The sequence below is a fragment of the Diceros bicornis genome, chromosome X, assembly GCF_020826845.1.
Source record: "Diceros bicornis minor isolate mBicDic1 chromosome X, mDicBic1.mat.cur, whole genome shotgun sequence".
NCBI classification, from domain to species: domain Eukaryota; kingdom Metazoa; phylum Chordata; class Mammalia; order Perissodactyla; family Rhinocerotidae; genus Diceros; species Diceros bicornis.
In genome coordinates, this window is record NC_080781.1 from 76,533,497 (window position 1) to 76,557,374 (window position 23,878).

The 23,878-nt window shown below is 36.6% G+C and overlaps 1 protein-coding gene across 5 annotated transcripts in view; it reads right to left on the reverse strand.

Annotated features, from left to right (window-relative positions):
* Window positions 1–23,878, reverse strand: part of RPS6KA6 (ribosomal protein S6 kinase A6) — a 154,946-nt gene that overhangs the window by 106,005 nt on the left and 25,063 nt on the right. For all 5 annotated transcript variants that reach the window (XM_058536261.1, XM_058536259.1, XM_058536260.1 and 2 more), the window contains exon 2: window positions 2,510–2,569. In XM_058536261.1, coding sequence (XP_058392244.1) covers window positions 2,510–2,569 — 60 coding nt within the window. The remainder of the gene's footprint in view (window positions 1–2,509; window positions 2,570–23,878) is intronic.

Below are 23,878 nucleotides of genomic sequence, written 5' to 3' on the forward strand. Positions count from 1 at the left end.
AGCATACTTTGCAAGAAGGCTAACAGTAATAATAATATAAATGTCAAAACACCACTAGGGTTAACTAAACACACCAAATGATGTACACATTAGAAAGGAATTGCAGAATATTTAAACTTGCAAAATTGTATCAATTTGTATTGATAACTGTCAAAGAAGGGTGGCAAACTAGTTCCCACTTGGGTTGGTTTATTCTACTTACTAGGGTTTAGCACTTTTAGTTCCCTCATCTATAAAATGGGAATAAAACCCGCCCTATCAATTTCAGATCTCAGTTATGAGTAAACTTAGAATTTTGAAAACCACAAAACATCAATAAAAACTCAAGTTATTGAACTTATTTATACTATTTATCTCTGCATCCCTCTAGTGTAGCATACAATTCCGCCTTACAGTGGTTGCACATCAATATTTTGTTGAACAATAACGGTTTATCTAAGAGTTTTGCATATCTGTAGTACAAGGGCTCCAAATTTAAAAAAAAAGGTAAACGATTAAAAAGCAGAGATAAGCACCAAGTTTGCAAGGGAAGAAAAATATTGAAGCACAACGAGGATAAATGTCCATCAGAATGGAAAGACAAATATAGGAAGGAAAAATCCACCATACATGAAGCAGGCCCTCCAGCTTAAAATAGTCCCTACTTAAGGCTACACACAAGTTTAAGTAAAACACACTTGTGAAAGAGTATTTTTAAAAGGATTCTTAAGAGAGACATATGTCAAGAATGGTTTCTAAAATTAAAAACTTAGGGCTTAAAAACTCAGGAAATCAGTTTTGTTTCTTTCAAGGTACATTTTCAGTTAAGTGTGACATTTACATTTCTGGGTAATAAAAATATGAATCAATTTAGAGACTAAACCTATTGCTGACCTTGTGCTAATGGAATCAACAAAATATATAATTGTTAAGTGAATCTTCTTTTGAAATTTCTAAAATATTGGTAGCATTAAAAATGTGATGTATTTTATTTCAGGAAATAACAACCATTTCATACAAACTTTAAAAGTAAATATAAATGTATCATAAACTAGCAAATATAAGACATCTATGCTTATTTTGACAGCATAAAAAATTATCTCACGTCAGTCATCTACTAAAGAAGAATCATAACATATTTTTTCTAACCTGGACATTGTTGGGAGAAGGCGGGGACTAGGTAGTGAAATGTGATATGAGATATCTTTTATCAGTGGCCTGTTACTTAATACTCACCAAATGTGAAGACTGTCTTGAGAAATGCAACAATGCCTCATAACAAATCTAGACATATTAAAATTATACTAACTATAAGTCAGCTTTGCTAATTGTATGCTAGATATATATGGTGTATGGGAAGCATTTTATTTAATTTTGCTTGTTTTAACTGAAGTCAAGAGACCAAATGACCATGAAAGTCTAAAGCTACAATAACTGAGATGGACTGGATTGGCTGTCTATATCAGTCAATCACAAAACAGCATCAGGCCACATAGGCAATACCTAAAGTTCAAAGTTAAGGAACACTGTTTAAAGAATCTATGCATCATAGAGCAGTCTCTGCAACCCTCCATTATTTAAAAAAAAAAAGCCAAGCATAAAAAAAACACACTGCTGCTAGCATCACATTGGAATAGGCAACTACAACCAAAAAAAATCCTATATATGAAAACATTAAAAGGATGATAAACTTACATGGTTAATGTTTCTTATCACCCATATCATTTAATCGACAGAAGATGAACCACTGCACAGAAAAAGTACACTGTTTTAAGTCCAGATAACTCAGGCCACAAACTAAATCAAATCCTTGGAAGTGATTCTAGCTCCCTTATTCTGAAAAACTTCAGACTCCCCTTTCTAGCCACTGAAGGTGACTGTCTAATATAAATCATATAGTATCTAGCACTGTATAGTTTTACTATCTTTCCATTAAAATTGTACTTCCTGATTCATCTTTTATTAAAATTAGAAAGGTAAATATTTGACAATAACCCTATGTATAGGTCTATGCATTTATGTTGGCTACACATGTACACATACATGCATGTGTTTTTTTCTTCTTCCTATGGTGTGTAGGGCATGGCATTTCCCTGTAGCTTTACTAATATTGAAAAACACCCTTCCCCACTGCCTTTTGTATTTCCTTACACTCTTTATCTTGTATAAACTAGCAACATAAATATTACTATGCATCTTCATCCATATGATCTGTATATAAAGCTCTAGATGATTTTGATAGAAGTTTACATTTAATTATACTCAAAGTTAACATATAAGTTATTAGTATTAAGTTAATTGCAAAAGCTAAAATGTCATTTTTTCTCTCATCTTGTTAATCAAAACTGAGATTATTGTTACATCATCACTATCTGCAGAGACAGTTGATTTTATTATTAATAATTGGATTTGCTTATTATTAACTTACCTGAATAAATTTCTTTAATTGACAGAAGATTTTCTCCTTTCTCATTATTCTCTTTCCTTACATTCTAAAAATGTAGCTTAAAAAGATAACACAAGTACTTACTTGGCAAGAATCTGCTTCTCCTTCTTCCATTGGCTCATCAACCATTTTAAGACCATTCACCTGAAAAATATTGTTCAAAAACTGAAGTTCAAAAGTACTAGAATAAGAGTAATAACTGAGAAAAATATAACCCTAGGTATTTCCTTCACAATCAACAAGATCCACACTTACTGAAACAAAAAAGGACAAAGGACACATAGAAGGTACTTAGAAAAGGAACATTATTAATACGGTTTCCAGATTGTCCTTGAGAATCTTTGAATTTCAGAGCTGCATGTTTCATTTTATATTGTTTAGAACTTTGCTATGATGGGCGAATATATACTGAACATATGACCTGTGTAATTTCATTAAGACTGTCTCCAACCAAATATTTATGAGCAGGGGAAAAAATGCCACAGGAGAAATCTATTGTGGGGATATATTCAAAGCAAATTCGGATGGGAAGAGTTTTATATAATTGCACTATTGTGAATTCATTTCCTTTCATTCAGTTCAGTTAAATTTTGAGTTACTCTACAGAAGAAAGAATAAACTGTAAGAGAAAAATATTAGTGGCCATGGAAAGTAAATTATTTCAACATACAAAGCTCAGTGGGTAATAATACTCTTCAAGCACTGCTTCAGGAAAGAGTAAGTGTAGAGGACTTAGATCAAGGGTCTGCAAGCTATGGCCCATGAGCCAAATCTGGCCTGCTATCTGTTTTTATAAATAAAATTTTACTGGAACACAGACACATTCATTTGTTTTCATATTATCTATGGCTCTCATCTCACGCAACAGCAGAGTTGAGCAGTTGACAGAGACCCTATGCCTGCAAAGCCTAAAATATTTACTATCGGGTCCTTTACAGAAAAAGTCTGCCAACCATTGATCTAAGATGTTTGAAAATTAAGCAACAGCAAGATGGTCTGGAAAAAAAAATTTTACCACTGCCTATTTAGAAATGGAGGAGGTGGAGGAGGGAAAGGGGGAGGGGGAGGGAGAAGAGAAAGGCTTAGAAAGGACAAGGATGAGAAGCCTCGAGACAGGGAGGAGGAAGGAGAGAGAGGAAGAAGAGGAGGAGGAAGAAGAAGAAGAGGAGGAAAAGGAACAAGAGGAGGAAAAGGAAGAGGAAGAAGAAGACAAAAGTAAATTAAATAGAGCTTCTGGTGACAGCCAAGATGGAATAAGTCTATTTCTCCTCTGATTAAACTAAAAACTTTGGACAAAATACAACAATAAACTACCTGAGGACTCCTAAAATTAAATAGCAAGCAGATTAAGGAGAGAGATCAAAATGAGAATAACAGTACTGTCTTGAGTTTCCTGGGTTCATTTTCCACCTTTATGTCCTGACTTTGACCCAAGGAGTGACTGAGTCATAGAACTCCACAGTGAGCATGAACAAATTTCCAAGAAAAGTCCCACTTTCTGGATCGAGGACCAGGAAAAGATGCACTTTTGAGCTGGTGAGCACAAGGAGAACCCCAAGTTTTCTGTTTTTCCCACTTTTTAAATGTTTTGACTCCCAGTCCTGCTCCAAGGCAAGCCTCAAACAAAAGAAAAACCTATCTCTCTGGTCAGAGAAACCAGGAATAGAGGCTCATATGATAAGAAAAGTGTAGTGGTAATCTCTTATTTTTTTTCACTCTCTCCTTCACTTCACCCCAAGGGCAGCCACAATAGCGCAAAGCTGTGTGACACCATGAATGGCCAACACTCTGAGAGAAAGTCATATTTCTGATCAGAGGAACCAGGATAAAGAGCCCATGGGAATGGGAGAATCCCATGGAAAAGGCCAAATGGAAGAAGGAGATCCCCTAATTCTGTGCATGAACAGACACAAGTCCTGGTCTCAACAACAAACTGCTTGTGTGTGGAATAGAATCAAAACAGCCTAACAAAAGGCTTTGAAAACTAAATGCCAATATTAACCACTGTTCAAGCCTCAGACTAACCACTGAGTCAGCACATGCACTGAGCAGCACATGCGGGGTGCTGATGCAAACACTCTGAAAACATAATTAACAGTGAAACCACCATCCAGAGATGGTGAGATAGAACTTGGAAGTCTAAACCTAACCAGGCAGACTGTCTGCTGAAATAAACAATCAAAATCAACAGCTATCAATTCCAGGGTAACACCAATGTTGAAATATCTCACAAGGAATTTAAGCAGCTATTATAACCACACTCTCGTGGGTAAAAATGAACAGACTTAAATGGAATGATAAAAAGTTATCACCAGAAAAATAGAAATTATGAAAAAAAATGTAAATAATTTTAGAAGTAAAAATAAAAATATGTCCTTTTCTTAAAATACTGTATGAACTCAATAAAGAATGGCGAGCGCAGAGAACATGTAAACTTGAAGATAGAGCAATATAAAAAAGAGAGTAAAAGTGATTAAAAGCAAATAAACAGAGCCTCAGAGACATGTGGAGCAATATCAAAAGACATAAAATCCATATCAACTTCCCAGAAAAAGAAAGTGAGAGGTACAGAAAAAATTACTTAAATAATGGCAATTCTATTCAGACAAAACGTTGAGAAAAGGAAAATACATAGAGACAAAAAGTAAATTAGTCGTTGCTTAGATAGCTAAAGGGTAAAACGTTTCATTTTGATGTGATAAAAACATTCGAAAATTGACTGTGGTGAAGGCTGTCCATACCTATGAATATACTAAAAACCATTAGGTTATACTTTTTTTTTTTGGTGAGGAAGATTAGCCCTGAGCTAACATCTGCTGCCAATCTTCATCTTTTTGCTGAGGAAGATTGGCCCTGGGCTAACATCCATGCCCATCTTCCTCCATTTTTTATATGTGGGACACGTGCTACAGCACAGCCTGATGAGCACTGCGTAGGTCCGTGTCCAGGATCTGAACCTGTGAACCCCAGGCAGCTGAAGAAGACTGTGCAAACTTAACACTACACCACCAGGCCAGCCCCCAGGTTGTACGTTTTAAAGGGGTGAATTATATGGTATGTGAATTATGTTTCAATAAAACTGTTCTAAAAAAATGGCTGAGAATTTCCCAAATTTGGTGAAAGATATAAATTTACAGTTTCAAGAAATTCAGTGAACCTCAAAAAGGATAAAATTTTAAAAAGCAACCCAAGAGGTATCTTAAAGTACTCTAAACCAAAAAAAAAGAGGGGGGAGTCTTGAAAGCAGTGAGAGAAAAACAACACATTACATAAACATCAAATTAAATAACTGCTGATTACTCATGAGATATCATAGAGGTCAGAAAACAGTGGAAAAATATCTACCTGTGATAAATGAAAATTTACGTTAACACAAAAATCCACACATAGCATGGAGAAGTCAAGATGGCAGCGAAAGGAGACTCTGAACTCACCTCCTCCCACGGACACAGCCAATTTACAATTACTCATGGAAAAATTACCCCTGAGAGAGAACTGAAAACTGGATAGGAGAAACTCCTGCAACAAACGACAATCCCAATTGAGGTGGAAGAGGCACAAACTCCCTCTGGAGAGAAAAAACTGCCACCTTCACAAGCCGCCAGCTTCACGGCCACCTGGGAGCAGCTCAAAGGTACGCAACCCTCCCTGGAGGAGCGGGGCCCTGAGCCAGCGAGTGCATCCGCTGTAGGCATTCTGTTGACCCAGCACAATCAACACGAGTGGCATAATATCTGACTTTGACTGCTACTAAAACATTGGGGAGTAGCCCCAGAAAAGCTGGCTCACAAATTAAAACTGGCTCTTAAAGGGCCCACACACAAATAAACCCGGTTCAGAAAGCAACCAAAATCACCAGACAGAAAGGTGCACAGTGCTTTGCTGAAAAGAGACTCACCTCATAGGCTCTGAGTGCATCTCAGTGAGAGGTGAGACCTTTCCAGGGACTGGGACATTGGCGGCGGCCATTGTTGTGGCCTGGTATTGGCATGCTGACACAGACACTGGCAGACACCATTGGAGTTCTCCCTGGGGCCTGCTAGCCCAGGGTCTGCCCCAACCACTAGAGCACCGATTTAATCCAGCTTAGCCAGGGCAGGCAGACCACCCTAGGGATTGGCCCCACCCAACAACAAGCCCTCAGGCAACTTGTGGGTCTGCACAGACTGGTGACGGGATTCTCAGCAGCCTGGCAAGTGGGCCTACTTCAGTGGGGCAGGGCATGCACAAGGAGCAGGTGAAGAGTGTGGGGCTGTGGTGGAGTGTGTGGGGCTTCGACCATGGAGAGATTGGCTCTGCTTCAGGAGTTCAGGGTGCGCACACGGGGCAGGACTGTGTTGACTGTGTGTGTGGACCTGTGGATAGCAGGGCTTGTCAGCTGCAGAAGACTTGTGCTTCTCAAAGACCCGCATAGGGGGTTGGCCCCACCTTCCAAAGCCTGAAACAATTGGGTGCTCCTGTGCCTCAGGCCAGTCCCACACAGCTGCAATCCTCAGAAGCTGAGAAGAGACCTAAAGGCTGGAGGCTTATACCAATTGTAAGCCCCTGAGCCTAACAACCTGCCATGCTGGGGGCCTACTCACTTAAAAGAAATACTGCAACACAAATGTAGTATTAGAACTTGCAGCCAACTGTGCTGGGGCACCCCACACCTAATAAAGAGACTGAAGGGCCCACAACATCTACAAGCAGCTGAGCATTACAAGAGTTCACCAGGAGCATAACTCAGCCTCCCTGGGCACCTACAGGGAGAACAACCACACCACAACAGAAAGAAACACGAAGCCCACATAGGGGTCACTCCTGCAACATTCAGAACTTAGGAAAGCACACTGCGAGCCTCATAAGTCATCACTTATATAAGGTCACCTCTCCAAGAGCAGGAGACGTAGCTGACCTACCTAATACATAGACAAAAGCACAGAGAAAGAGGCAAAGGAATGCATTCCAAGTAAGGGAACAGGACAAAACCCCAGAAAAGGAACTAAGTGAAGCAGAAATGAGCAACCTACCTGACAGAGAGTTCAAACAAAGAGTGTTAAGGATGCTCACTGATCTGGGGAGAAGAATGGATGAACTCAGAGAGAACGTCAACAAAGAAATGGAAGATATAAAAAAGAACCAATCAGAAATGAAGAATACAATACTGGAAATGAAAAATTCACTAGAGGGACTCAAAAGCAGTGTAGAGGATACAGAAGAATGATCTGCGAGCTGGACGAAAGACTAGGAGAAATCACCCAAGCTGAACAGGTAAAAGAAAAAAGAATTAAAAAGAGTGAGGACAGTCTAAGGGACCTCTGGAACAACATCAAGCGCACTAACATCCGTGTTATAGGTGTCCGAGAAGGAGAAGAGCAAGACAAAGTGGCAGAGAATCTATTTGATGAAATAATAGATGAAAACTTCCCCAGCCTAAGGAAAGAAACAGACATCCAGGTACAGGAAGCACAGAGAGCACCAAACAAGATAAACCCAAAGAGGCCCACACCAAGACACATCATAATTAAATGTCCAGGATTAAAGATAAAGAGAGATTCCTAAAAGCCGCAAGAGAAAGACAAGTTACATACAAAGGAAACCCCATAAGGCTAACAGCTGACTTCTCAGCAGAAACCTTACAGGCTAGAAGAGAGTAGCACGATACATTTAAAGTTGTAAAAGGAAAAAACTTACAGCGATGAATACTCTACCTGGCAAGGTTATCATTCAAAATGGAAGGAGAGATGAAAAGTTTCCCAGACAACCAAAAATTAAAGGAGTTTGTCACCAAGAAACCAGTACTACAAGAAATGCTAAAAGGACTTATCTAAGGGGAAAAGAGAAGACCACAAATAGGAAAAATTATCTATTTCCATGATAAGAGGGTAATGGATACAAATGCACAAAAAAGAGGTTAGATATGATATCAAAAACATGAAATCTGGGAGGAGGGGAGTCAAAGACTAGAGCTTTCAGACAGAGGTCAAACTAAAGAGACCACCAACTCTGTATATGGACCCCATGGTAATCACAAACCAGAAACCTACAATAAATACACAAAAAACTAAGAGAAAGGAACCCATATGTAATACTATAGAAAGCCATCAAACAACAAGGGAACAGAGCAACAGAAGAAGAAAGGAACAGAGAAGGACTAAGAAAACACTGAGAAAAAAAATTTTTTAATGGCAGTTAAGTAGACACTTATCAATAGCTACTCTAAACGTCAATGGACTAAATGCTCCAATTAAAAGGCATAGGGTGGCTGATTGCATAAAACAACAAGACCCATATATATGCTGCATACAAGAAACACACTTCAGACCTAAAGACACTCACAAACTGAAAGTGAAGGGATGGAAAAAGATACTCCACGCAAATGGCAATGAAAATAAAGCTGGGGTAGCAATACTCATATAAGACAAAATAGACTTTAAAACAAAAACTGTAAAAAGAGACAAAGAAGGGCATTACATAATGATCAAGGGAACAATCCAACAAGAGGTTATAACACTTGTAAATATCTATGCACCCAACATAGGAGCACCTCAATATATAAAGTAAATATTAACAGACATAAAAAGAGAAATAGACAGTAACAAAATAATAGTAGGGGACTTTAACACTCCACTTACACCAACGGATAGATCAATAAGGAAACACTGGCCTTAAATGACACACTAGAACAGATGGACCTAGGAGATATATAGACTATTCCATCCAAACAAAAGAATACACGTTCTTTTCAAATGCACATGGAACATTCTCTAGGATTGATCACTTATTAGGCCACAAAACAAGTCTACATAAATTTAAGAAGATTGTAATAATACCAAGCATCTTTTCTGACCACCACGGTACGAAACTAGAAATCAACTATAGGAAGAAAATCAGAAAAGCCACAAATATGTAGAGATTAAACAAAATGTTACTGAACAACGATTGAGTCAATGAAGAAATCAAAGGATAAATCAAAAAATACCTGGAGACAAATTAAAATTAAAATACAAAACGCCAGAATTTATGGGATACAGCAAAAGTGGTTCTAAGACGGAAGTTTGTAGCAATAGAGGCCTATCTCAACAAACAAGAAAATCTCAAATGAACAATCTAACAATGCAGCTAAAGGAACCAGAAAAAGAAGAACAAAGTCCAAAATCAGTAGAAAACGGGAAATAATAAAAATCAGAACAGAAATAAATCAAATAGAGACTAAAAATCAATAGAAAAAATTAATAAAACCAAGAGCTGGTTCTTTGAAAAGATAAACAAAATTGACAAACCTTTAGCTAGACTCACTAAGAAAAAGAAAGAGAAGGCACAAATAAGTAAGATCAGAAATGAAAGAGGAGAAATTAAACAGACACCTCAGAAATACAAAAGATTATAAGAGAATACTATGAAAAACTACATGCCAACAAATTGGACAATCTAGAAGAAATGGATAAATTCTTAGAATCACACAATCTTCCAAAACTGGATGAAGAAGAGAATTTGAATAGACCAATCATCAGTAAGGAGATAGAAATAGTAATCATAAACCTCCCCAAAAATAAAAGTCCAGGACGAGACGGCTTCCCTGGTGAATTCTACCAAACATTCAAAGAAGGCTTAATACTTATCCTTCTCAAACTCTTCCAAAAAATTGAGGTGGGGAGGAAGCTCCCTAATTCATTCCATGAAGCCAAAATTACCCTGATACCAAAACCAGACAAGGACAACTTAAAAAAAGAAAACTACAGGCCAATATCACTGATGAACATCCATGCAAAAATTCTCAACAAAGTACTAGCAAATCACATACAACAATACATTAAAAAGATTATACAGCATGATCAAGTGGAATTTATTCCAGGGATGCAGGGATGGTTCAACATTCACAAATCAATCAACGTGATACACCACATTAATAAAATGAAGAATAAGAATCCCATGATCATCTCAACAGATGCAGAGAAAGCATTTGACAAGATACAGCATCCATTTACGAGAAAAACTCTGAATAAAATGGGCATAGATTTAAAGTACCTCAACATAATAAAGGCCATATATGACAAAGCCACAGCAAATATCATCCTCAATAGTGAAAAACTGAAATTTATCCCTCTAAGAACAGGAACCAGACAAGGATGCCCACTGTCACCACTCCTATTTAATATAGTACTGGAAGTCCTAGCCAGAGCAATCAGGCAAGAAAAAGAAATAAAAGGGATCCAAATTGGAAAGGAAAAAGTGAAACTGTCACTATTTGCAGATGATATGATTTTATATATACAAAACCCTAAAGAATCCACCAAAAAAACTTTTAGAAATAATAAACGAATACAGTAAAGTTGCAGGATACAACATCAACATACAAAAATCAGCTGCATTTCTGTACAGTAACAACGAAGTAGCAGAAAAAGAAACTAAGAATACAATCCCATTTACAATTGCAACAAAAAGAATAAAATACCTAGGAATACACTTAACCAAAGAGGTGAAAGATCTGTCCACTGAAAACTATAAAATATTGCTGAAAGAAATTGAAGAAGACACAAAGAAATGGAAAGATATTTCGTGCTCTTGGATTGGAAGAATTAACATAGTTAAGATGTCCATACTTCCTAAAGCCATCTATAGATTCAATGCAATCCCTATCAAAGTTCCAACGACATTTTTCACAGAAATAGAACAAAGAATCCTAAAATTTATATGGATCAACAAAAGACCCCAAATAGCTAAAGGAATACTGAGAAAAAAGAACAAAGCTGGAGGTATCACACTCCCTGATTTCAAAATATACTACAAAGCTATATTAACCAAAACAGAATGATACTGGTACAAAAACAGACACTGATCAATGGAATAGAATCAAAAGCCCAGAAATAAACCCACACATCTATGGACAGCTAATCTTTGACAAAAGAGCCAAGAACATACAATGGGAAGAGGAAAGTCTCTTCAACAAATGGTGTCGGGAAAACTGGACAGCCACATGCAAAAGAATGAAAGTAGACCATTCCTTTACACCATACACAAAAATTAACTCAAAATGGATTAAAGACTTGCATGGAAGGCCTGAAACTATGAAACTGCTAGAAGAAAACATAGGCAATACGCTCTTTGACATCGGTCTTAGCAACATATTTTCAAGCATCATGTCTGACCAGGCAAGAGAAACAACAGAAAAAATAAACAAATGGGACTACATCAAACTAAAAAGCTTCTGCACAGAAAAGGAAACCATCAACAAAATGAAAAGACAACCTAAGAACTGGGAGAAGATATTTGCAAACCATGTATCTGATAAGGGGTTAATCTCCAAAATATATAAAGAACTCAAGCACCTCAACAACAAAAAAACTAACAACCCAATTAAAAAATGAACAAAAGACCTGAACAGACATTTCTCCAAAGAAGATATACAGATGGCCAACAGGCACATGAAAAGATGTTCAAAATCATTAACTATCAGGGAAATGCAAATCAAAACTACAATGAGATATTACCTCTCGCCCGTCAGAATGGCCATAATTAACAACACAGGAAACAACAAGTGTTGGAGAGGATGTGGAGAGAAGGGAACTCTCATTGACTGCTGGCGGGAGTGCAAACTGGTGCAGCCACTAGGGAAACATTATGGAGATTCCTCAAAAAACTAAGGAGAGAACTACCATACAGTCCAGCTATTCCACTGCTGGGTTTAACAATGGAATACTACTCAGCCATAAGAAACAATGAAATCCAGCCATTTGTGACAACATGGATGGACATTGAGGGTATTATACAGAGTGAAATAAGTCAGAGGGAGAAGGTCAAACACCATATGATCTCACTCATTAAGTAGTAGATAATAACAACAACAAACTAACACATAGGGACAGAGATTGGATTGGTAGTTACCAGAGGGGAAGGGGGTAGGGAGGAGGGCGAAAGGGATAATTAGGCACACGTGTGTGGTGATGGAGTGTAATTAGTATTTGGGTGGTGAACATGAGAACATGATGTAATCCATGCAGAAATAGAAGTATAATGATGTACACCTGAAATTTATACAATGTTATAAACCAATGTTATTGTAGTAAACAAAAAATTAAAATAAAATAAAACAGACCAAAAACAAAAAAATCTATACATAAACGTGTATAGCAACTTTGTTCATAATTGTTAAACCTGGAAAAATTCCAGATATCCCCTCAACTGGTAAGTGGAGAAAGAACAGACTACTACTCATCAATAAAAAGGAAAGGACTATTGTTACTTTTAACAACATGGATAAATCTCAAATGGGTTTTGTTAACTGAAATAGGCCAGACCCAAAAGGCTAAATATTGTACGACTACATGTATATGACATTCTGAAAAGTGCAAACCTATAAGAGAAAGAATGTATATCATTAGCTTCCAGGGGAAGGAGGTAGAAGAACAGAACTACTACTCAGCAATGAAAAGGAATGATCCATTTATATACTCAACATCATGGATAACTCTCAAATACATTATCATAAATGGAAAAAAGATAGTCTCAAAAGGCTACATATTGCATGATCCCATTTATATGACATTCTGGAAAAGGTATGGAGAACGGATTAGCAGTTGCCAAAGGTTAGGCCTATGGGTAGAGGTGCACTACAAAGAGGCAACAATAGGAATTTTGGGGGGGCGATGGAACTATTCTGTATCTCGATTGCAGCAGTGGTAACACAACTCTACGCATTTGTCTAACCTCAAAACCATACATGAAAAAGAGTTTTACTATATGTAAATTTTTAAACTTATTAACAATTACCCAGCATTATTTATTTGACTAGCATCTTTCTTCTAAAAAACTCAATGAGAATCAAATAAAAGTCACCAATGATGACTATTTTGCTAACAGACACATCAGTCCTTATCTTACTTGCTCTTGCTGCAGCATGTCACTGTTGACTACTCTCTCCTATTTGAGTCTTTGGCTTCTGTGATATCACACTTTCATTCTCTTTCACTCCAATTTCTTTGCTCTTTTTCAGTATCCTTGAAACACCATAGATCCTCAGGAAATGAACTTGGGTCACGTTCTTATCTCACTCCACATTCTTCCCCCAGACAGCTCATTTATTGACATGACTCACATTTACTCAGAGACTACTCTTCTGAGCTCTTGATCCATATATCCAACTGCCTACTTGACATTTCCACTTGCTTATCTCACATGTCTCTCAAAAATAACCAAGACAAAAAGGAATTAGTGATCCCCCACCACCACACACACACAAATCTGCTTTCTCCCAGGGTTCCCAATTTCAATAAATAGCACCATCATCTACCATCTTACCTCAAAAGCACACACAGACTATGGAGGATGAAAAAAAAACTGTGATGGGTTTATTATTAAAATATAGGAAGAGGCACATTCAGCAAAATAGTCCAAAAACCAATATTAAGACAGAATCCTGATAACTGAAATTTTATTACAAAATGACTCTCAGAAATATTGATAAGAAAAGGTAATACTGCTTTCCTTTGTTGCCTTAGTTACTGGTTACTTCCTATTTGCACCATATTATGACTAATTTATCATGAAGCTGTGGGTCTGAAGGAATGAGAAATAAAATAAATCTGAATGAGTCAAAGAGATCACTATATTATACAAATCATTTCAGTCTACAGAAATGGCCTTTAAAAACAGAACACTCCATTACTCCCCCTTAATCTACCTTCAACAAGGTATCAGGTTTTAAATATAAAAATATTAATTCCCATAGAGGAAGTATCTCAGTTTTCACTGATATTTACTAAATTGAAGTCATTTTCACCTGTATAAAATCAAAAATATTTTCAGAATTCTCTAGGACAACAAACCTTTATTTAAAATACAAAATTTGTAATTTGCAAAGACAAACAGACATGTTTCCCTCAATTAAGCGTCAAATAGGAAAGAAACAATTTCTTACAGAAGACTCTGGAAAGCTTATTGACAGTTATAAAGGTAGTAATAATTTATTCAGATACTCCAAAACCCAAGTGAACAGACTCTCATATTAGAGCCTAGTGAATAATTCTTTAAAATTATTTTTATTTTCTTAGAAAATATTTAAATAGATCACACTTCAAAAGATTCTAGGCAAACAGAAATAATAAACTGAGTAGCTATACTCACCTGATCTCAGAAAATCACATGGGTCATCTCAAACCTATCATTTTCTCACTATTAATGACAAAAGCAGCTTATCATGGAAAACTGAACTGAGAAAAAAATATTTTTCATTCAGATCCTTAGAATTGGAGGTGGTGAGGAAAAATGAATATATAAGGACATATAGTTTTGTAAAATGGTTATCTGGCCATGATAACTGTATTAAGCATACACCTGTTCCTCAGTGTTAAACTCAAGACTAATTAACAGAGCTCATGCCTTGGTGCTAAAAGATATACTGAAGAAGGAAGTAGAGAGGTAACCAAGTAAGGAAGAATAAGGTACAAAGTGAGTGAGAAGAAATATGGGCGAAGTAAATGATTAACAAAACATACATCAGTCTTCACAACAAATTTGATACTATTATTAACTTTCAAGTAGTCTCCAGGATCCCCAAAGTTCACCTAGTAAACAAAGCACTATATTTATATAGTACCTAATGTTAAAAATGTTTAAGAAGTTCACATTTAAAGAAAATATTCTCTCTCAAAGAAGCTTCATGTTTACAGGTTACTCACTGAAAGATTTGGAAAGAAGACTACTTCAATTTTTTACACTTCATTTAAATAACTGCAGCAAATTAGATCTAAACTTAAAAGTGGGTCCACACTTGCCTAGAATAAACATCTATGTCTATATATTGAATTAAGCCCATGACAAATTGAAACAAAGAAAGAAACCTCCCAATTGATAAATGTGGCAGACACACTTTAAGACGGGCCCCCAACATCCTCACCTCTTGGTGCTCATGCCACTGTATAATCTTCATCCCCCTGAGTGTGGACAGGACCTCTGTCTTACTTCCAATCAATAGAATATTGCAAAGGTGATGGGATTTCACTTCTATGTTATGTTATATAAGAACTTAGAGACTATCTTTGCTGGCTTGATTGAAGTAAGTGGTCATGTTGTGGAAGCCCACATAGCAAGGCAGCCTCTAGGAGCTGAGAGCAGCCTCCAGTTAACATGCAGCAAGAAGCAGTGTCCTCAGTCCTATAACCACAAGGAACGTAATTTTGCCAAGAATCTGAGGGAGTTTAGAAGCAGATTCTTCCCTGGTCAGGCCTCCAGATAAGAATGTAGGATAGCTGAAACTCTGATTACACCTCTGTGAGACCCTAAGGAGAAGATCTAGTTGAGGAATGCCTGGACACCTGATGTGTAGGAACTGTGAAATAATAAACGTATCTTCCTTTAAGCTGCTAAGTTTATGGTAATTCGTTATGCAACAATAGATAATTAATACAATCAATATTACTACTGGACAAAAGTGCCAGTGATTTAAAATTTCCCCTAAAACAGACTTTGTAGAGAAAAATTTTACAGTTTAATACTTTTAGGATATATCTTTACTTTTAAACTCATGTCTTTGTTCTCATTTGGTAGTCATGAAACTGTCAATTACATGCAGGTAAATAACCCAGGAAAAATAATCAAGTAGAATCAAATTTCTGTTAAACAAAACATATGACCAATAGGGCTACCTAATTAATTTTGGTTTTAATTAACTTAAGATTGAGCAGTTATGTTTTTCTCCTTTAATTCTGCTTTCTGAAAAATCAACTACTAATTTAATAACCACAGTATAGAGAACATAATGTCATATTCCTTTAACAATCAGGGATATTTCAGTGTCATAAGAGCTATCCCTCTGAACATAAATTATAAGTGTTGCAGCTTTGTCGCTATGAAAGATGCAGAAGATAAAATGAAAGCCCAATGGCACTGGAGACCCTCCAAAGCAGTTCTTGCCTGTCCCACCAGGCAGGCGACCCTAGCCAGCACAAGTACCTGCCCAAAGCAGGTCCCATTCCTCCTCATCCAGTGGGCAGCCCTGGTCAGCACAGGAGCCCCTCCAAAGTGGTTCCCACCATGGAGGGTCCAGACCTGTACAACAGCACACCCACAGCCACCATGACCCAGGCACAATAAGAGGACAAATGCAGCCTACAAGAGGGGACACACCTGGCTCTGGCTGACCAGGGTATATTGTGCTACTAGGCCCCACAGGACACCTTCTACATAAGTTCACCCCTTTAAGACTGGGAGACACAGCTGCTCTTCCTAATACACAGAAACAAACACAGAGAATTAGGCAAAATGAGGAGACTGAGGAACAGGTCCCAATGAAAGAACAAGACAAAACCTCAGATAAGCAATGCTCCAAATTAAGAGTTCAAAATAATGGTCATGATGGGGACGGCCCAGTGGCATAGTGGTTAAGTTCACACACTCCTCTTCAGCAGCCTGGCGTTCGTGGGTTCAGATCCCAGGTGACCTACACACTGCTTGTCAAGCCATGCTGTGGCAGCATCCCATATACAAAAAGTAGAGGATGACTGGGACAGATGTTAGCTCAGGGCCAGTCTTCCTCAACAACAACAAAAAATAGTCATAAAGGTGCTCACCAAACTCAGAAGAAGAATGGATGAACACAGTAAGAGCCTCAAGAAAGAGACAGAAAAAACAAAAAAAACCATCAGAGGTGAAGAATACAATAACTGAAATGAAAAATACACTAGAGGGAATCAACAGCAGATTAGATGATACAGAAGAATGGATCAGCAACCTGGAAGAGAGGGTAGTGGAAATCACCCATCAGAACAGTGGGAAAAAAAAAATAAAAAAGCAAAGGATAGCATAAAGGATCTCTGAGACAACATTAACAACATCGAGCATACTAAACATTTTCATTATAGAGGTTTCAAAAGGAGGAGAGAGAGAAATGGACAGAACATTTATTTGAAGAAATAATGGCTGAAAATTTCCCCAACATGGCAAAGTAAACAGACAACCAAGTCCAGGAAGCACAGAGAGTCTCAAATAAGATGAAACCAAAGAGACCCACACCAAGATACAGTATAATTAAAATGTCAAAAGTTAAATATAAAGAATCTTTAAAGCAGCAAGAGAAAAACAACTAGATATGCACAAAGGACTTCCCAGTCCCATAAGACTATAACTGATTTTTCAGCAGAAACCTTACAGGTAAAATGGGACTGGCTCGATATATTCAAAGCGCTGAAAGGAAAAAGCTTACAACTAAGAATACTCTACCCAGCAAGGTTATCACTCAGAATTGAAGCAGAGATAAAGAGTTTCCCTGACAAGCAAAAGCTAAAGGAGTTCATCACCACTAAACCAGCCCTACAAAAAATGTTAAAGGGACTTCTTTGAAGAGAAAAGAAAAGGCCATAACTAGAAATAAGAAAATTGTGAAAGAAAAACTCTCACTGGTAATGCCAAACATACAGTAAAGGTAGTGGATCAACCATCTATTTAGCTAGTTTGAAGGTTAAAAGACAAAAGTAGTAAAATCATCTGTATCTACAATAATTAAAGGATACATAAAATAACAAGATGTAAAATAAGACATCAAAACAGAAAACATGGTGGGGGGAGTGAAAATGTAGTGCTTTTAGAACTTCAGTGACCATAAACTTATATTAGACTGCTATACACACAGGTTGTTATATATGAAGCTCATGCTAACCACATACCAAAAACCTATAACAGATACACAAAAAAATGAAGAGAAAGGAATACAAACATACCACCAAAGAAAGTAATTAAATCACAAGGGATGAGAGCAAGAGAAGAAGAAGAAACAGAGAACTACAAAAACAACCAGAAAACACTTACCAAAATGGCAATAAAATGTAAATGGACTAAATGCTCCAATCAAAAGACAGAGGGTGGCTGAATGGATAAAACAATTATACACCAACTAATTGGATAACTAAGAAGAAATGGATGAATTCTTAAAAGCATACACTCTGGGGTTGGCCCAATGGTATAGTGGATAAAGTGCCACGTGCTCCACATCAGCTGCCTGGGTTAGGGGGCTCAGATCCTGGTCATGGACCTACACCACTCTTCAAGCCACGCTGTGACAGCGACCCACGTACAAAAAATAGAGCAAGACTGGCACAGATGTTAGCTCAGGGCCAATCTTCCTCAAACAAAAAGAGGAGGATTGGCAACAGACGTTAGCTCAGGGCCAATTTTCCTCACCAAAAATTAATTAATTAATTTAAAAAATAAAAACTAAAAACATATAATCTTCCAAGACTGAATCAAGAAGAAATAGAAAATCTGAACAGACCAAGTACTAGTAATGAGATGGAATCAGTAATCAAAAACTGCCAACAAACAAAATTCCAGGGCCAGATGCCTTCACAGGTGAATTCTACTTTACATTAAATAATACTTAACAACTATCCTTCTCAAATTATCTCAAAAAAGTGAAGAGAAAGGAACACATTCTACAAGAACAGCATTACTCTGATACCAAAACCAGATTACAGGCCAACATCCCTGATGAACACAGATGCAAAAATCATTAACAAAATATTACCAAACCAAATTCAACAATACATTAAAAGGATCATATACCACAATCAAGTGAGATTTATCCCAAGGATGCAAGGATGGTTTAACATCTGCAAATCAATCAACGTGATAAACCACATAAACAAAATGAAGGATTAAAAAACACATGATCATCTCTATAGATGCAGAAAAAGCATTTGACAAAATTCAACACCCACTTATGATAAAAACTCTCAACAAAGTGGGTATAGAGGGAACATATCTCAACATAATAAAGGCCATATATGACAAACCCACAGCTAATATCATACTCAACGGTGAAGAGCTGAAAGCATTTCCTCTAAGATCAGAAACAAGACAAGGATGCCCACTCTCGCCACTTTCATTCAACATGGTATTGGAGTCTTTGCCACAGCAATTAGGCAAGAAAAAAATATATGACATCCAAATCAGAAAAGAAGAAGTAAAACAGTCACTATTTGCAGATAACATGATACTACACATAGAAAACCCTAAAGACTCAATCAAAAAATATGAGAATAAATGAGTTCAGTAAAACTATAGGCTACAAAACCAATATACAGAAATCTGTTGTATTTCTATACACTAATAACAATCAGAATGAGAATTTAAGAAAACAGTCCCATTTACCATTGCATCAAAAATATGTAAAAATAAACTTAACCAAGGAGGTAAAAGACCTGTACTTTGAAAACCATAAGACATTGATGAAACAAATTGAAGATTACACAAATAAATGGAAAGATAGCCTATGCCCATGGACGAAAGAATTAATATTGTTAAAATATCCAGGTTCAATGCAATCCCTATCAAAATTCCAATGGCATTTTTCACAGAACTAGAACGAAGAATCCTAAAATTTGTATGGAACCAAAAAAGACACCAAATAGCCAAAGCAATCGTGAAAAAGAACAAAGCTGGAGGTATCACGTTCCCTGATTTCAAACTATACTATAAAGAATTAAAACTGCATGGTGCTGGCAGAAAAACAGACACATAGATCAATGGAACAGAAGAGAAAGCCCAGAAATAAACCCACATTAATCCACAAGAAAGGAGGCAAGAATATACAATGGAGAAAAGACAGTCTCTTCAAAGGTTTTGGGAAAACTGGACAGCTACATGCAAAAGAATGAAACTGGACCACTTTCTTATACTACACACAAAAATAAACTCAAAATGGATTAAAGTGGGGCCAGGCCCATGGCATAGTGGTTAAGTGCACCTGCTCCGCTGCTGGCCCGGGTTCAGATCCCAGGAGCGCACCAATGCACCACCTGTCAGGCCATGCTGTGGGGGCGTCCCACATAAAGTGGAGGAAGATCGGCACAGATGTTAGCTCAGGGCCAGTCTTCCCCAGCAAAAAGAGGAAGATTGGCATGGATGGTAGCTCAGGGCTGATCTTCCTCCAAAAAAAAAAAAATGGATTAAAGACTTAAATGTAAGACCTGAAACCATAAAATTCCTAGAAGAAAACATAGGTAGTCAGCTCCTTGACGTCCTTCTTAGCAATATTTTTTTGGATTTGTCTCCTCAGGCAAAGGCAACAAAAGCAAAAATAAACAAATAGGACTACATCAAACTAAAAAGCTTTCGCACAGCAAAGGATAGAACCAACAAAACAAAAAGGCAATTTACTGGAGAAGATATTTGCAAATTATATATTTGGTGATAAGGGGTTAATATCCAAAATATATAAAGAACTCATACAACTCAATATCTAAAAAAATCAATCCAATAAATAATGAGCAGAGGACCTGAACAGACATTTTTCCGAACAAGACACACAGATGGCCAACAGGCACATGAAAAGATGCTCAGCATGACTAAACATCAGGGAAATGGAAATCAAAACCACAATGAGATATCACCTCACACCTTTCAGAATGGCTATTACCAAAAAGACAACAAATAACAAGCGTTGGCAAGGATGTGGAGAAAAGGGAACTCTCATACACTGTTGGTGGGAATGTAAACTGGTGCAGCCACCATGGAAAACTGCATGGAGGTTCTTCAAAAAATTAAAAATAGAGCTACCATACAATCCAGCAATTCCATTTCTGGGTATTCACCCAATGAAAATAAAAACACTAATTCGAAAAGATATATGCACACCCATGTTCAATATGCACAATAGCATTATGCACAACAGCCAAGACATGGAAGCAATCCAAGTGCCCATCAATGGATGAATGGATTAAGAAGATGTGGTATATATATGCTATGAAATATTACTCAGCCATAAAAAAGAATTAAATCTTCCCATTTGTAACAACATGGATGGATCTAGAGGGTATTATGCTAAGTGAAATGAGTCAGACAGAGAAAGGCAAATACTGTATAATTTCACTTATATGTGGACCTAAAAACAAAACAAATGAACAAACTAAACAAAACAGAAACAAACTTATAGATACAAAGAACAAACTGGTGGTCGCCAGACGGGATGGTGGTGGGTGGATGGGCGAAATAGCATAAGGATTAAGAGGTACAAACTCCCAGTTATAAAATAAGTCAGTCATGAGGATGTAATGTACAGCATAGGGAATACAGTCAACAATATTGTAATAACTTTGTATGGTGACAGATAGTTACTAGATTTGCCATGGTGATCATTTCTTAATGTATACAAATTTCAAATCACTATGCTGTACACCTGAAACTAATACAATACTGTATGTCAACTACACTTCAATGAAAAAAATAAATAAAAAATAAAAAAGTGAAAAAAAAATTCCAACGTATACTGAGGCCAGAACATATCTTGGGATTTGCTTGTTCAAAACAATTCCACCACAGAGGAGGATGTGAAGAAATTGGAACTTCTGTGCACTGTTGGTGGCAATGTAAAATGGTACAGCTGCTATGAAAAACTGTACGGTAGTTCCTCAAAAAAAAAAAACAGAATTACCATAGGATCAAGCAATTCCATTTCTGGGTATATGCCCAAAAGAACTGAAAGCAAGATCTCAAAGAGATATTTGTACATAATATTCAAAGCAACATTATTCACAATAGCCAAAAGGTGTAAGCAACCTAAGTGTCTATTGACAGATGAATAAACAAAATGTGGTATAAACATACAATGGAATATTACCTAGCCTTAAAAAGGAATAAAATTCTGATACATGCTACAACATGGATGAATCTTAAAGACATTATGTTAAATGAAATAAGCTACTTTATGATTCCATTTATATGAGATATCTAGAACAGTCATAATCACAGAGATAGAAAGTAGAATGGTGGTTGCCTGGGGCTGGGGAGAGGGGAGAATGCCGAGTTACTGTTTAATCAGTAAAGAGTTTCAGTTTTGCAAGATGAAGAGAGTCCTGGAGATTGGTTGTACAACAACATGAATGTACTTAACACTATTTAACTGTACACTTAAAAATGGCTAAGATGGTAAATTTTATGTTGTATAACAATTTTTAAATGCTATAAAAATAATAAATAATAATTCCACCATATCAAATGAATTTGTCATATGCATCTAGACTTAAAGCTCCTTGAGGACAGATACTGTGCTTTATTCATGGGTCCGGCAAAGTAGTAGTATCATGAAAAGAGCAATGCTTTGGTGTCAAGCTGACCTAGATTTAAATTCCATAATTCTGTTTTTACTGCCTTGAAAAGTTTCTTAAACTTTCTTACTCTCTATTTCTTCATCTGTAAAATAAGCAATTTAGGGACATTATCAGGATTAACATAATGTTCTTAAAGCAGCTGGCAGAGTGTCTGACGTGCTCAATAAATGCCTGATGTGTGAACGTTTTCCTGCCAAAAAGAAAATACAGGGAAAAAAGTATATGAAACATTTTAGTTAATAATTCACCAAAAGTGAATAATGCTACTTGTATACAAAAAAATACATCTGTGAATCAAAACGTACCACATCATCATATGCATCATATGCATAATAATTTTAATTTCAACATGTCACACTATTGTGGAAAGATTACTGTTAAAAAAATGATATAATTATTTTTGGTCAACTTGAAAAGAAATCTTCCAAACCAACGTATAAAAATACATACATACTCATGCATATACGCTTCGCTTTAAGAATCACAAAATGAAGAGAAGTGAAAAGTATCTTTGTATATTTTTACTACAACACTTTATCAATTTCACTAACAGTCTTTAGTTGGGCATTTCCAAAAATAAGGGTCTTTTTGTTTTGCATTCCACATAGAAGGTTTAATTCGTACCCTGAGTTTTAAACTACTAAATATTTTCAAAGGTTTATTAGTAGTTATGGTAATTTCCCCAGCAGACTTCTTATCTTTTTAATCTTTTAGATTGAATTCTATAGTCTGCTCACGGAAAATTTGATAGCACCTACAACAGTCATTTAAAATGATTTGCTTTGATCATTTCTGGCTTTCTAATTATACAATATTCCTATTGTTTTCACTCTAATAGGTTAGTCCTTTGAAACATACCCATCTAACCACTGTCACTGCTTCAGGGAAGATTTAAGAAAGGACAATTCTGTTTCAAATTGATCTGAAAGAATTGTCTTTTAAACAGTCTTAGGATGGGCAAGAGTATAGAGTCTCCAAGCTATTCCTTTAGTCAAGTATTTAAAAACAATTATGAGGCTCTGCTATAAAATAAATTCACTGATAAAACATACCGATGTTCAAATCAAAGCATAAAAAGAGTCCAAATTCAAATATGGATGATCTTTGAAGTATTTACCATTCTGGATTACCTATGCTTTTGAACATCAACTCATCTTTATCAAAACTCAATGTCATACCTTCCCTTTTTCATTCTACCTTTCCATATACAGACTTCTATCCATAAACACTGTCTTACTTATTTAGTATCTGTTCCATCCCTCTATCAGACTGTAAGCACCCCTGAGGAACGGGATCACGTCTTATGACTATTTGTAATCTCAGTATATAGAAAATTCTCTGGAACATAAGAGATCCTAGAAAAAATATTTGT